This window comes from Oncorhynchus nerka, unplaced genomic scaffold (assembly GCF_034236695.1).
Source record: "Oncorhynchus nerka isolate Pitt River unplaced genomic scaffold, Oner_Uvic_2.0 unplaced_scaffold_36___fragment_4___debris, whole genome shotgun sequence".
Taxonomy (NCBI): Eukaryota; Metazoa; Chordata; class Actinopteri; order Salmoniformes; family Salmonidae; genus Oncorhynchus; species Oncorhynchus nerka.
In genome coordinates this window covers 227,419-241,205 of record NW_027040319.1, presented here as the reverse complement: position 1 = coordinate 241,205, position 13,787 = coordinate 227,419, and the positions used below count along the sequence as shown (strand labels likewise).

General features: G+C 41.7%; 1 protein-coding gene across 1 annotated transcript; it reads left to right on the top strand.

Annotated features, from left to right (window-relative positions):
- The first annotated feature begins 1,249 nt into the window (after positions 1–1,249).
- Positions 1,250–10,974, top strand: LOC115123135 (syndecan-4-like). The gene is made up of 5 exons (XM_029652455.2): positions 1,250–1,525; positions 6,601–6,793; positions 6,866–6,909; positions 7,032–7,215; positions 7,402–10,974. Exons 1-5 carry the CDS (start codon positions 1,472–1,474, stop codon positions 7,548–7,550), a joined length of 624 nt encoding a protein of 207 aa, XP_029508315.1. The 5' UTR covers positions 1,250–1,471; the 3' UTR covers positions 7,551–10,974.
- The last annotated feature ends 2,813 nt before the right edge of the window (positions 10,975–13,787 follow it).

Sequence of the window (13,787 nt, the reverse complement as noted above, 5' to 3'; positions counted from 1 at the left end):
AATGCACCTGCACTGTGATAGTCTCAGAAGTTTAAAGCCGGATTTGGATACAAAAAGATTTCCCAAGCTTTAAACATCCCAAGGAGCACTGTGCAAGCGATAATATTGAAATGGAAGGAGTATCAGACCACTGCAAATCTACCAAGACCTGGCCTTCCCTCTAAACTTTCAGCTCATACAAGGAGAAGACTGATCAGAGATGCAGCCAAGACGCCCATGATCACTCTGGATGAACTGCAGAGATCTACAGCTGAGGTGGGAGACTCTGTCCATAGGACAACAATCAGTCGTATATTGCATAAATCTGGCCTTAATGGAAGAGTGGCAAGGAGAAAGCCACGGCCAAAATCCAGCTAGCTCCATCTTCTCTCACTGCCGGTCACTGGGCATATTTTATTTGGTCGTGGGAGAACGCTAACCGGATGCTTCATATTTATACATCCGGTAAAATCTCTGTCTCGTTGTTCTATTTGTGCTTTTATGCTGCGCAAGAGGAGGGTTTTAATGCCGCGTTCACAACAACTGGGAACTCAAAACTCTGATCTAGGAAATATCCAACTCCCTATTCAGTGCGTTCACGACAACTGGTGTAACACTCGGGGAAAAAACATATCCTTTGAATTGTCACCCAACTCGGAATTCCAAGTCGGAACCTCGGACATCTTTCCAGAGCTTCGACTTTCCGAATTGAAGATTTACCGAGGTAATGATATGGCCTCGTGTTTTCCGAGTTCCCAGTTGTCGTGAAAGCACCATAAAGAGTTTACCAGGAGATTACGTCAGAAAAGCAATTCCATTAACTGACTTTCCATGAGTGGCGCACATACTACAGTACATGTTATTTTTGTTTTATTTTTGTCATTATGGAGAAAATGCGTGAGGGGAAGACTGTAAACCATGCATTTCAATTCCACTTTTCAGTCCTGAAACCGTTTTCAATTGAGTGTCGAATGAAATCGACTTCTCAAATTAATAATAATAATTTTCTTTATTCCCGCTAACTGCCTATTGTCAAACCAAGTTAATCGGATTTTTTTTTAAGTGTCCCCACTCAAGATGAATTATTGCAAGCACATTAATGAAATCCTAGCTATATGATTCTACATTTTAACCATTCAAGAATGTGTAAATCGAATAAGCAAAGATTTTCTATTAAATAATATGTTGAGTCTTGGTGGAGGGGGGTCTGAACGAGTTTACAGTGAATTATGACGACGGGAGAGGACCTTGCGTAGGTTTTAGTGGTTGGTTACAGAGGGGGTGGAGTGTAACGTGCGATAAAGGTAGATTGATCGGACAAGTTGTATTTGGTCAGTGACTGGAGTGAAATAAGTAGCCAGCAATAGAAGTTCAGCACTATCAAGGCGATAAAGTTGGCAACGTGGACTTTGTGGAAATAGGACCTTCAAAATAACTCACTACTGTATGCCAGTTAACAATACACTTTGTTGAAGAAACGGTCAATAGAAACATGCACAAAGTGTGCCTCGTTTTGTTTTTATTTGCTTCCGTCTACTCTGAGTCGGTAAGTAATATTCACTGGTTAATAATTTAACTTTTACCGTAGACATTAACTAGCTTGCGCAATACTCACTAACTGAAATATTTTTGTGTTCCTTTCAATTTACTGAGCAGCTAGCTACCGTTACCACTTTTTAAGCCAGGACGTTGCTGTGATTGCTAATCTGTTAACTAGCTAGCCTACTGTTAGCCACTGGAACATTTAGTTAGCTGGCAGCACTTCATCTTGGCCAGTGTTTAAGACATTACGGCTATTGCGGTACAGATTTACTAAACCTGAATGTTTACAAAGTACTTTTTGTTTAACGTTAACAAACTACACATTTAGCAGTGTTTGTTTAGCTAGCCAGTTAGCTACCTATTGTATTTGTCAACACGACGTTAGCTTGGCCAGTGGAGTCACATTTTAAAAATGCAAAATACTTTTCTAAAATTAGCTTAGGCATACGGTTTGAGGCCCCTGGCCTCCCATCCGATAAGAGAAAGCAATGGCGTTTTAATTGTGGTAACTAGCAATAACTTGTTCTAGCTAGATTAAATTGTTTGGGAGGTGGAGTGTTTTTCATGCAAGTAACTAATCAAGCACTTGGGGTTCAGAAGGCTAACTATGAAATTAGATTTTTGAAATAGTTAGCCTAAATACCAGTTAAAATATTCAATCTCGGGACACTGACTTTTAACTGCTCTCGTTAAACATGGCACAACATTTTCTATTGTTTAGCCTAGTTCTCAATTCAGTATGCCTAATGCAGTTTCGTGCAGTTGGTTTGGAAATGGATATAAATCAAACCTGCCCATGCCAGGATTTAGGTATACCTCAATGTGCTATTTTATGTAATCTGTTGACAAAACACCTGAATGGCATGACTGCATACTGTTATGCCATCTTATTTGGAAATAATTGCCATGTGCAGATGTCCATGCAGTGGGAAGTGGGCTAAAATGGATTGGTAATAGGCTATCTAAATGCCACCCAGAGAGAGACCCGCTTGGCAATATGCTAATGCTGTGCTCTGCACCCTGAGGATAGGTGCTCATTGCAGATGGTCCCCAGATCCTTGTCTTCTGAATACAGAGATTGCTACTGACCTTGGTCTGGTGTGACTTACTCTCCACCTCATTGTCCATACCTAACTACTGTTCAAAAGTTTGGCTTCACTTAGAAATTTCTTTGTTTGAAAGAACCTTTTTTTTTTTTTTGCTTTAAAATAACAAATTGATCAGGAAGTGTAGACATTTAATGTTGTAAATTACTATTGTACCTAGAAACAGCTTTTTTTGTATAGATATTTTTTAAATGGAATATCTACATAAGCGTACAAGCCCATTATCAGCAACCATCACTCCTGTGTAGGGTTGCACATTTTGGGGAATATTCAGAAGTGGGAATTAATGGGAATATATGCAAATTAATACTTTAAATGTAGATGTTTTTTTGCATTGATATTTATCATAGGTGGGACAAACATACCTTTTACTTTATCAAAAGTAGACATAATTGCAAATTATTAAATCCTTCCAACAGAAATAAAATAACATTTAGTTATGATTTGAACTTTAATTGAGTTGACTCTTCACATGGGATGATTTCACTGAACAAAAGGGAATATTCAATGATCCATCGCATCTCCCAAAAAAACGTTTTCAACCTACATCTGTAAAATGATAGAGGAAGACAACCAAAACTTTAACTTTCTAGACCCGGGCTTCCATGTCTTCTCCCTGGAGCTCCTCAATGTCCACCTCTTGAACATCAGACTGAAGCCTCATCTTCACTGTCACTTTGGCTGGATTCACAAGTGTAGCTTTAATTTGCTATCTTGCATGTGATTTAATGAAAGTTAGATTTTTATAGTAATTTATTTGAATTTGGAGCTCTGCATTTTCCCTGGCTATTGGCCAGGTGGGACGCTAAGCGTATCCCAGAGAGGTTAAGCCTTAACCCCACAATGTAAGATAAATATTGTACCATGCAACAGTGGTTCAGTAGCCATTACATTAGAAGGGATATCTTATGTTGGGTTGTAAAATTCCTTATCTTTAGACTGGAGTTTAATAAATCAAATCAAATGTATTTATATAGCCCTTCGTACATCAGCTGATATCTCAAAGTGCTGTACAGAAACCCAGCCTAAAACCCCAAACCGCAAGCAATGCAGGTGTAGAAGCACGCAGTTGGTGCTTCCTTTCAGGTTACTTCCTTTCAGAACAGACATAACATGCTCCATAGGAGGGTCTTGCGCACAATCTGTCAAGGAATTGTAATGCCTTGAATCATCCATTCATTGCATCAACATTGGTCACTTCCCCCAAATGTGACCATTCAGCATTTTTTATGCTTGTTTCAGCCCCCCCCCCCCACACACACACACACACATAGATGTGTTGTTTCTGTCTGGCTCTATAACCGTTGTAGAGTACGGTTCACACAGTTGGTTTGGAAAAGGTGCATGTGACTGCTTGTGACAGAGCACAAGGTGTGCATAATGAAAGGCAGGGGTCCCTCGGCAGAGATTCTCGTGAGATCAGCCAGCCGCAATACGCATCTGAAATCAGTTTTGGTTCAAGTGGCAGCAGCAGGGGGACAAGGGAGGTTAAGATGTAATTTGGTGTGACCCAAAAGGACACCACATTGTTTTTTTCCCTCCCCTCTTTGAGGACATCAGAATTGTAAGGGTCCCTGAATATGGCATTTACATTGTCTTCTTGATGAGGACAGTGAAATTGCTGGACACATGCCGCAATCTAGGTTAATATGCTGCTTGGTTAAGGATTAGGCTACTGCATTGAACACTGTGCAGCTAACATTCCTAATATGCCCTTCTGAGTAATTGGCTTATGATTTTAATTGAGTCCATCAAATGGCTGAGAAGATGGGAGATTAAAATACTTCCCAATTTGTAAAATGTTCTAGAAAAGTACCCCCACACACATTATAGACTTGTTTCAATGGAACAGATTCTCTGCATTTTGTTAGCAGATGGAGGGATTTTGTTCCCCTGACCAGTCAGCCCTTGGTAAAGCCATGCTTAGCGACCATGATAATGTATATGCTCTTCAGGCACCCAGCAGCATTGTTGGGTTCGAAAGACTGAGGACTGCCTTTGGTCTAGTGAAGAGGGGGAGGCATGTTGGGGCTTCAGTAACTCTTTGCTAGTAGGAAATATAAAATGGAGGCAGTTTACTTCAGATGAGAGTAGGGTTGCACATTTTGGGGAATATTGAGGTGGAAAATTTCAGTGGGAATTAATATTAATACCATTTTAAATGTAGATATTTTTTGCATTGATATATCCCACAACCACATCATATAGGACAAACAACGTTTTACTTTATCATAAGTAGACATAATTGCAAATGATTCAATCCTTCCAACCTTGTTGAGGATGGCTCGTTGTCAGGCTCAAAAAGTTTGGAGGATGATGGAGGCAACCGGGGGAAAGAGCCTCAGATTCAAAGTCCCTTCCACCAGGTGGCTGATGAGATGTTGGCACAACTGCCATATTGCATCTCCATCCCAAAGCCCTTGCTTGGAAGTGTACTTCGCCAGACTGCCAAGAACCTTGCCCTCATCCAGGCCAAGGTGGCGAGACACGGGAGTGATGACACCATAGGCTTTGTTGATCTCTGCACCAGACAGAATGCTCTTGCCAGCATACTTGGGGTCCAACATGTATGCTGTGGCGTGTATGACCTTCAAGCATACACGCTGCAAGTTAGATTAAGCAACTCCTTTTGTAAGATATAAATGTTTTTAAAATAAAATGTATGGAAACAGGTGAAGTAATGCTCAAGAGGCTAAATAAATGTGTCTTGTCACCCAAAACCCTGACAAACTTTTACAGATGCACTATCGATAGCATCCAGCCTGGTATGGCAACTGCACCGTCCACAACCGCAGGGCTCTCCTGAGGGTGGCACTAACTAGTGAAGAATATGAACAAATGTGCACACGTGGCTACATGCTGTAAACACAGTCCAGTTCAAAGTGAATGGCACAGATTTGCATATAGGTCTAGTGAGTCTTTGCTTGGTTATGGCTCACCGGTTTGTCTAGAGTACGTGCCTGTCAATGCAGTAGAATCCTACTCCAACGCGCTCTGGCTACAATAAAGTCTATAGTTCTGCTTACTAAAAAGTCTTGCATAGTTTTTGTTTCAGGATGTTGTATTGAAAGTGGCTAATTGTGTTGCTTCGATCACAATTCCAACAGTAAAATTAAAGTTTATAGTTTTAACTAATGGGTAAATCTCTAGAAAGTTGACGTTCAATCTCGTGCTTCTCTGTGCGTGCTAATAATGATTTTGCACGGTAGTCCTGGGGGGAGGTGTGCGCCCATGTGCAGCTTGGAGGCAACGTTGGATGTGGTATTTTTTTTAGAGCCAAGCTAAAATGTGCAGTTTTGTCACAACACATTGCCACAGATGTCCCACGTTTTTGAGGGAGTTTGCAATTGGAATGCTGACTGCAGGAATGTCCACAAGGTTGCTAGAGAACTGAATGTTAATTTCTTTAACAGAAGTTACCTCCCAATGTCGTTTTAGAGTATTTGGCAGTGTGTCCAACTGGCCTCAACTGCAGACTGTAACCACTCCACCACAGGACCGCCACACCCAGCTTCTTTAACTGTGGGTTTATCAGAGATCAGTCACCCAGACAATTTCTGCAAATTGTTCTTTAACTGTACTGGGCAGATGGCAAACCACATGGCGTCATGTGGGCGACTGGTTTGCTGATGTCAATGTTGTGAACAGAGTTCCCATGGTGGGGTTCTGGAATGGACGGGCATATGCTACAGACAATTAACACAAATGTCCCAGTTCTTCCATGGCCTGCATACTCTGACCTGTCACCCATTGAGCATTTTCGGGTTGCTCTAGATCGACATATACAAGTGTTCCATTTTGAAGAAGTGGGGCAACATTTCACAGGCTACTAGATGTAGGCTTAGACTTGATGTAGTTCTCCACTGTTGAAAAGTGGTTTTGGGGAGATAGCCATATGCCAGCTAGGATTTGTTTCTACTTGCTGATCTTGGATTAACATCCTGCCTCTTAAGTGCTGTGTTTGTGCCAACAGGTAAGGGAGACTGAGACATGGATGCCCATGAAGACGACCCAAGCTATTTCTCATGACGAGCTCATCTCGTCTGGAGACTCCGCCAACGGCTCAGACTTTGGCTTCCCCGATGAGGAGCACAACACAATTGACAACGACGACAAGACGGACGACAATGAGGATTATGACGACTTCTCTGGCTCTGGCGACGGAGGTTGGATTTAGCAAAAAATGACTTTGCTTTTGCTAGCTGATAGAATATAATTGTGTATTCTTTTCTCTACAGTACCAACTATTACAATCAAAAATGACAATACCATGAAATCAAAGGTAAAGTTTCTCATAATTGACTTATCATGTTCCAAATGGGAGCCCACAAATTGCTAATGTTTTGTTTCCTCTTTTTAGTTTAATGACTTATAGGCCTAATTCTCACTGCTTTTTGTCCATAGCCTTCTATGAACAACAAGATTCCAGACCTGAGGCTCAAACCCACAGTGAACGAGATTCAATTGGTCCAGAAGAACAATGAAGTGTCAGTATGGGTTTCTCCCAAGCCTGAGGAGCACCCATCGAACGTACTGATGGCCCAGGCAGGGGAGGAGAGCATCTTCAACAAGACTGAGGTCCTAGCAGGTGAGGCAATGGCACTTTTTTTTTTTGTGCTAGTTCATTTGTTGAAGTTGAATCTGAGTTTATTTAACTTTGAAAAAAGGTATGGAAGTTAAATTTCGCTTCGTCAGAAATGTGGCTTAATTTGCAGCTTGTCAAATTAAAGCAATGCAAGAACGTTAATTGTAATTCCACTGTGTTTTGTTTCAGCTCTTATTGCTGGTGGAGCAGTGGGGCTGTTCTTTGCTGTCCTCATCCTCCTGCTTGTCTACCACATGAAGAAGAAGGATGAAGGCAGCTACGACCTGGGAAAGAAGCCCATCTACAAGAAGGCTCCCACCACAGAGGTCTACGCATAAAGCCCACCTTCGCCGGGGCCGCTTGCCTCTTGAAAGCAAACCTCTTGTCTGTACAGCCGGGAAGTCCCAGAGGGAGAAACCATCACAAGCAAAAAACTGCTTCTCTTCTACCATGAGTTCTACAATGGTTCATTTAAATAAATACAAAATCGGAAAGAACACTTTATTAACTGTCCGTTAATAGGAAGAGGACCATTTCAGCTGCCAAACAATGCAGTGCAAGATATTTTGATGTTTTTTCTTGCCCATGTAAAAACGAAAGTGTACATTCTGCAGCGACACTGCAGCAAAATCTTGACGTTTCCCTCCCACCTTCTCTTTAATGACACTAACAAGGTGAATGAGAACTTCACACTCAGTGAGGTGACATGGTACAAATATTGGTACAGCTATTTATTTTCCTCCCCCTCTAACCTTGGTACCCATTCCTGTGTTAATACTGCTATTACAGAAGTCTGTCACTATTGCATTTTATATTTGCAGTGCATTCGTAAAGTATTCATACTGCGTTTTCCACATTTTGTTATACAGCCTTATTCTAAAATGTATTGAATTTGGGGGGGGGGGGGTGTTTCTCCTCAATCTACTACACCTAATACCCACCCCATAATGACAAACCAAAAATAATACTGAAATATCACATTTGCATAAGTAATCAGCACCTTTACTCAGTACTTTGTTGAAGTACCCTTTGGCCGCGACTACAGCCTTGAATCTTCTTGGGTATGACGCTGCAAGCTTGGTAAACTTGTATTTGGAGTTTCTCACATTCTTCTCTGCAGATCCTCTCGAGCTCTCAGATTGGCTGCACAGCTATTTTCAGGTCTCCAGAGATGTTCGATTGGGTTCAAGTCCGGGCTCTGGCTAGGCCAGTCAAGGACATTCAGAGGTCCCGAAGCCACTCCTGCGTTACCTTGGTGAACCTCCCAGTCTGAGAACCTGTTCCAGAGCGCTCAGGACTTCAAGGATCTTTCCCTTGATCCTGACTAGTCTCCCAGTCCCTGCAGCTGAACATCCCCAAATCAAAGTTTATTTGTCACGTGCGCTGAATACAACAGGTGTAGTAGACCTTAGAGTGAAATGCTTACTTACAGGCCAACAGTGCAAAAAAGGTATTAGGGTGAATAATAGGTATGTAAAGAAATAAAAACAGGAAAAATAACAGTAGCGAAGTTGGGCTGATTGAGGTAGTATGTAGATATGGTTAAAGTGACTATGCATATGATGAACAGAGTAGCAGTAGCGTAAAACGGTGGGTGGCGGGACACACCGCAGATAGCCCGGTTAGCCAGTGTGGGGACACTGGTTGGTCGGGCCAATTGAGGTAGTATGTACATGAATGTATAGTTAAAGTGACTATGCATATATGATAAACAGAGCAGCAGCGTAGAAGGGACACGCACACACACGATGTAAATAGTCCGGGTAGCCATTTGGTTACCTGTTCAGGAGTCTTATGGCTTGGGGGTAAAAACTGTTCAAGCCTTTTTCTCCTAGACTTGGCACTCTGGTATCACTTGCCATGCGGTAGTAGAGAGAACAGTCTATGACTGGGGTGGCTGGGATCTTTGACAATTTTTAGGACAGCCTGGTGTAGAGGTCTTTGATGGCAGGCAGCTTAGCCCCAGTGATGTACTGGGCCGTACGCACTACCCTCTGTAGTGCTCTGCGGTCAGAGGACGAGCAATTGCCGTACCAGGCAGTGATGCAACCAGTGCTCTCGATGTTGCAGCGGTAGAACCTCTTGAGGATCTGAGGACCCATGCCAAATATTTTTAGTTTCCTGAGGGGAAATGGGCTTTGTCGTGCCCTCTTCAGGACCGTCTTGGTGTGTTTGGACCATTCTAGTTTGTTCGATGCATCGATGATGCTGCCACCACCATGCTTGTCCTTCTGGAAGATTCTCCTATCTCCACAGAGGAGCTCTGTCAGTGACCATCAGGTTCTTGGTCACCACCCTGACCAAGGCCCTTCTCCCCCGATTGTTCAGTTTGGCCGGGCCGGCAGTTATAGGAAGAGTCTTGATGGTTCCAAACTTCTTCCATTTAAAAATGGTGTTCTTGGGGACCTTCAATGCTGCAGTTTTTTTTTTGGTACCGTTCCCCAGTTCTGTGTCGACACAATCCTATCTCGGAGTTCTGCGGACAATTCCTTCAACCTCATGACTTGGTTTTTGCTCTGATGTGCACTGTGTGGGGTGTGTTTTCAAATCCTGTCCAGTCAATTGAATTTACCACAAGTGGACTCTATAATCAAGTTGTAGGAACATTGGAGGATCAATGGAAACAGGATGCACCTGAGCTCAATTTTGAGTCTCCTAGCAAAGAGTCTGAATACTCGTTTTTATATTTTTAGATGGGTTTTTTTTTTTTTACCCAATTGAGAATAAGGCTGTAGAGGGAAAGGCGTCTGAATACTTTCCGTGTTTGTGTGGTATCATGATTGGTTACGTTTTGATTCAAATGTATTTTGTCAAGAACAGATTGTCTGAAGTGAATCCCACATTGATGAAAATAACTTGGTACATGCTACCATGTCACAAGCAGTGGCCAAACTTGATCCTCCAAGGTGTTTTATGATTTAATTTGGACGGTGCACAAATCGGCATGATGTTATTCTTCTCGGACAACTCGCTGTGTGAATACACCCGCATTCCACACACTCAATTATATCATACATGCATGACTGGTGATCTCATTTTTTTTTTATGTCAGGCCTTATCTCAGTGATGACCATGCTTGTAAACTAAGCTATTTGAACAGGTTATGGTTTATCGCTGTTGACAGAAAACAAGACTCGTCACTGCACATGGACGCTTCCAGGGATCTGTAATATAGCCATTTGAATACATGTTAAACTTGGTACTTAGCCATTTCTTGTCAAATGTTTATTTACCAAATATTTTTAAATGCCAAATAAAAAAATAATCTTCCCAATACTTTCAGGTTAACATTACTGTAAATGTTTGGAATAATTGGTTTCTTCATGCCTAAAAGCCTATAGTGGGGAAGATGTTTTTTTTAAATTACCAATGCTAGTACTAACTATGTTTTTAGTAGATTACTTGTTTAAAAAAATGGTATTTAACTGTCAAATATTTTGTCTTTCAGGTTGGCACTTCCCCTTTCTAAGTTGTTGTATGTGTTAACATTTTTATGTTCACTAGAAGCAGGTTTTTTTTTATTTTGTAAGGGTTTGATTTCTTGTAAACAATTTTAAGCCGTTTATGTTTTGTAGAAGGATTGCTATGTAATTGTTCAGGGGAACTGAAATTGAGCCATGTCATTTGGATGGGGGAAGAAATATGCTGCTTTGTCACAACGAGATGTGATGCTCAATTGAGTGTAGAAGTCAATAAATCATTGATTTCTGCACGCAGGTTCTGATTTATATTTGGAAATAAAGCTATTTTTATGCACATGAATGGTTGGCTCAGTCTCTGTATTCCAGAGGTTTTCAATTCTCAATGCTGCACAAAGATTTGTGAGTTTTCCTGTATACATTACTCTTGTTGTTGCTAGGGCAGTTCACCTGTTTTATTAACCCAACAATTTAATATGAGCTATAACACCAGAGCTTATGGTGTACACAAGGTGTATGTACGTCATTTAGCAGATTCTCTTATCCAGAGCGACATACCCACAACACCGGTGTTGCAAGCACCCTACTGGAACGACTGAACACCCTGGGATGGCCTGTACCCTGACATAAGACATCCCCAACATGATTATTCCCTGTACTTGTCCTAATGTTTGAGTACAGGACTGGTGTACTGTAGAACACTAGCTGTTTTGAGTCCACTCTTGATGAGATCAGTCTCGCCCCCAAATTGGCACATGCTCTTTCCATCAGCATAGTCTGTAAAGAGACCTCACCATCCTGATACATCAGGGATGGGCAACTGTGAAGGTGGAGAGGGGCTGCAGTTGCTCACGGGTCTCTGGGTAGTGAGGTCTCTTTACAGACTATGCTGCTGGAAAGAGCATGTGCCAATTTGGGTGCGAGACTGATCTCATCAAGAGTGGACTCAATGCATAGTACATAGTGAACCATTTCAATAACCAAAAACACTATGTCCTCTTGACTCGCCTCTTGACAGCAGAAAATTATTTTGTTTGTGTAATTCTACACATTTTGCAATACGATGGAGAGAAATGTTTGTAGTGTTTGATATCGGAGTGAGACTGATTAACAAGATCAATGGGGGGAGGCCTCACAGATGGTATTTCGACCATGATTACTACGTTTAGATGGCTGGCCGCTAGACTCATTTGCAATCTACGAACATGTAACTGACATAAGAGAAACTGCTGATGCACAACCGAATGTTGAAATTGCACCTTGTGTGTTCTATTATTCTAACAGTCAGTTGAGACCCGACTGAGTTTGGGGGAATTGATACGAGGGCCAGTTGCCCATCCCTGTGATACGACTTGATATTTTTTTTGTCACAATCTTTGAGTGTAGGACAGGTGTTGTGAACCTGATGTACTTCCACCACAGGACAGTAGCTGTTTTACGGTCTATAGATAGACCTAACCTCTGAAACAGCACATGTTCTTACCTTGCTGCTGGGATGGTTTTGTATGACACTCCCAGCACAGCTGACTGTGAGTAGCTGTGTTGTTGACACCCAGACAGAATGGGGAAGCATGCTGATACCTGTTTCTGATGCTGTGCTGGTTGAAGCGCTGGTTGAAGATGTTTCATGTAATCACCCTTTCAAATAGTAAGACCATTGAATGAAAATCCTTATTGTGGGATGTTTTGGCAAATAATTCAGGATCGTTCATCTAAAAAATTATCATGCTGTGTTGCTTGGATCGTGTCCCTCTAATTTGGTCATTGCCTCATTCAACCTGTCTGGGTTTCTCGTTTCAGATTTGTTTTGAGAGTTTTGGAACGCACTGCATTCGACTTGGATATTTTTGGGCGGGAAATTTCCAAACGCAATACTGCCAGGCACACTTTGACCAAATCAATCAGGTCTACTCACTGAACCATTATATTAGAATATAATTGTATAAGAGTGTTTCAACATCTTTCCCAAAGTGTTGAACTTGAAACATTGAGGTAGACAGGCTTTGTCTTGACTCAAGTACAGTTTTGTTCTTATTACGTTTCACAAGCTGTTCTTGATTTTTCTCACCCAGGCCAGAATTTATTCTGTAAGCTGGTGCTGTCTGATATATGAACAGGAAGTCCGGGATAAAAGATGAGAGCTCCCCCCCAGAGTCAAAGGGCAAATGAAGATGGATTCCAGGAAATTACACTGAAGTTGGAGCTCTTTGTGGGGATTGCATTCTCAAATGAAGTTCAACGGATTCGTAATCTAGGGTCGCCACAGTCGCTCATTGAACTAAACACGATTAGTTTCAATGCAGTCACTCACTGACTGCATTAACTATCTATAGTGAGCTCATGCCATTGGGTATCCCAGCATACATTTGGAGTTGTGGTTTGCCTCCAGTTCCCATATGCTGCCAGAGCTATTTTGGATTTAGGGTGGTTTAGTTTCCATGGCAACAACCAACTGTAGTGGGACGAAGGGGATGATACACCAATAGTCCTTTTTTATTTACTAGAGCTCCAAAAAACATTGGGCAGCAGGTAAGCAGTGCATCAGCTGGTCTAATGGCAATTAAACAAATGGGATCCACATGGCTAAAATGTGTGAGCCATAGCTATCCTTTCCTCCCAGTGTTGGGGGCAGGTTGCCTGGGTACTGACTGCAGTTCTCCCACAGTCATTGGCAGCCTTTTGTCTCTATTCAAAAAACTAATTCCACACAACCTCTGACACAGTCAGAGACATTCCTTTCCCGCACAACAATGAGGGCTTTTGTGTGCACGCTGCCCTGTGTTTTAATTTCATTTGTATTATTTTGGAACTTGTTGCATGGAAAATGTAATTATCTTTCTGGTGGTTTTGCTCCATTTGAAAATGCTCAATCCCAGCTGTACTAATGTCTTCCCCTAGAAGTCAAGGACAAAATAACCAAATGCTTTGATGCACCTGACTATCTTTTTTGGAAGTCTTAACGTAATTGTTTTTATGTCTGTTTTTTTTGTTGGTGAAAATATGAGGAAACTCCGTTATATTACCAAGAGGGTATACAGAAGCCCAATGAAGCCATGTTTCCTCTACTATTTGGACTCTTAAAGGGGTAATGTGCAGTTACTATATCCCATTTTTAGATGTATTAATTAATGATATGCACACATTGATTCTTGAATA

Coding starts and splice junctions, on each gene's coding strand:
- LOC115123135 (XM_029652455.2), top strand. CDS start 1,472: ATGCACAAAGTGTGCCTCGTTTTGTTTTTATTTGCTTCCGTCTACTCT. Junction 6,794..6,865: donor CTCTGGCTCTGGCGACGGAG/GTTGGATTTAGC, acceptor TTTTCTCTACAG/TACCAACTATTACAATCAAA. Junction 7,216..7,401: donor CAAGACTGAGGTCCTAGCAG/GTGAGGCAATGG, acceptor GTTTTGTTTCAG/CTCTTATTGCTGGTGGAGCA.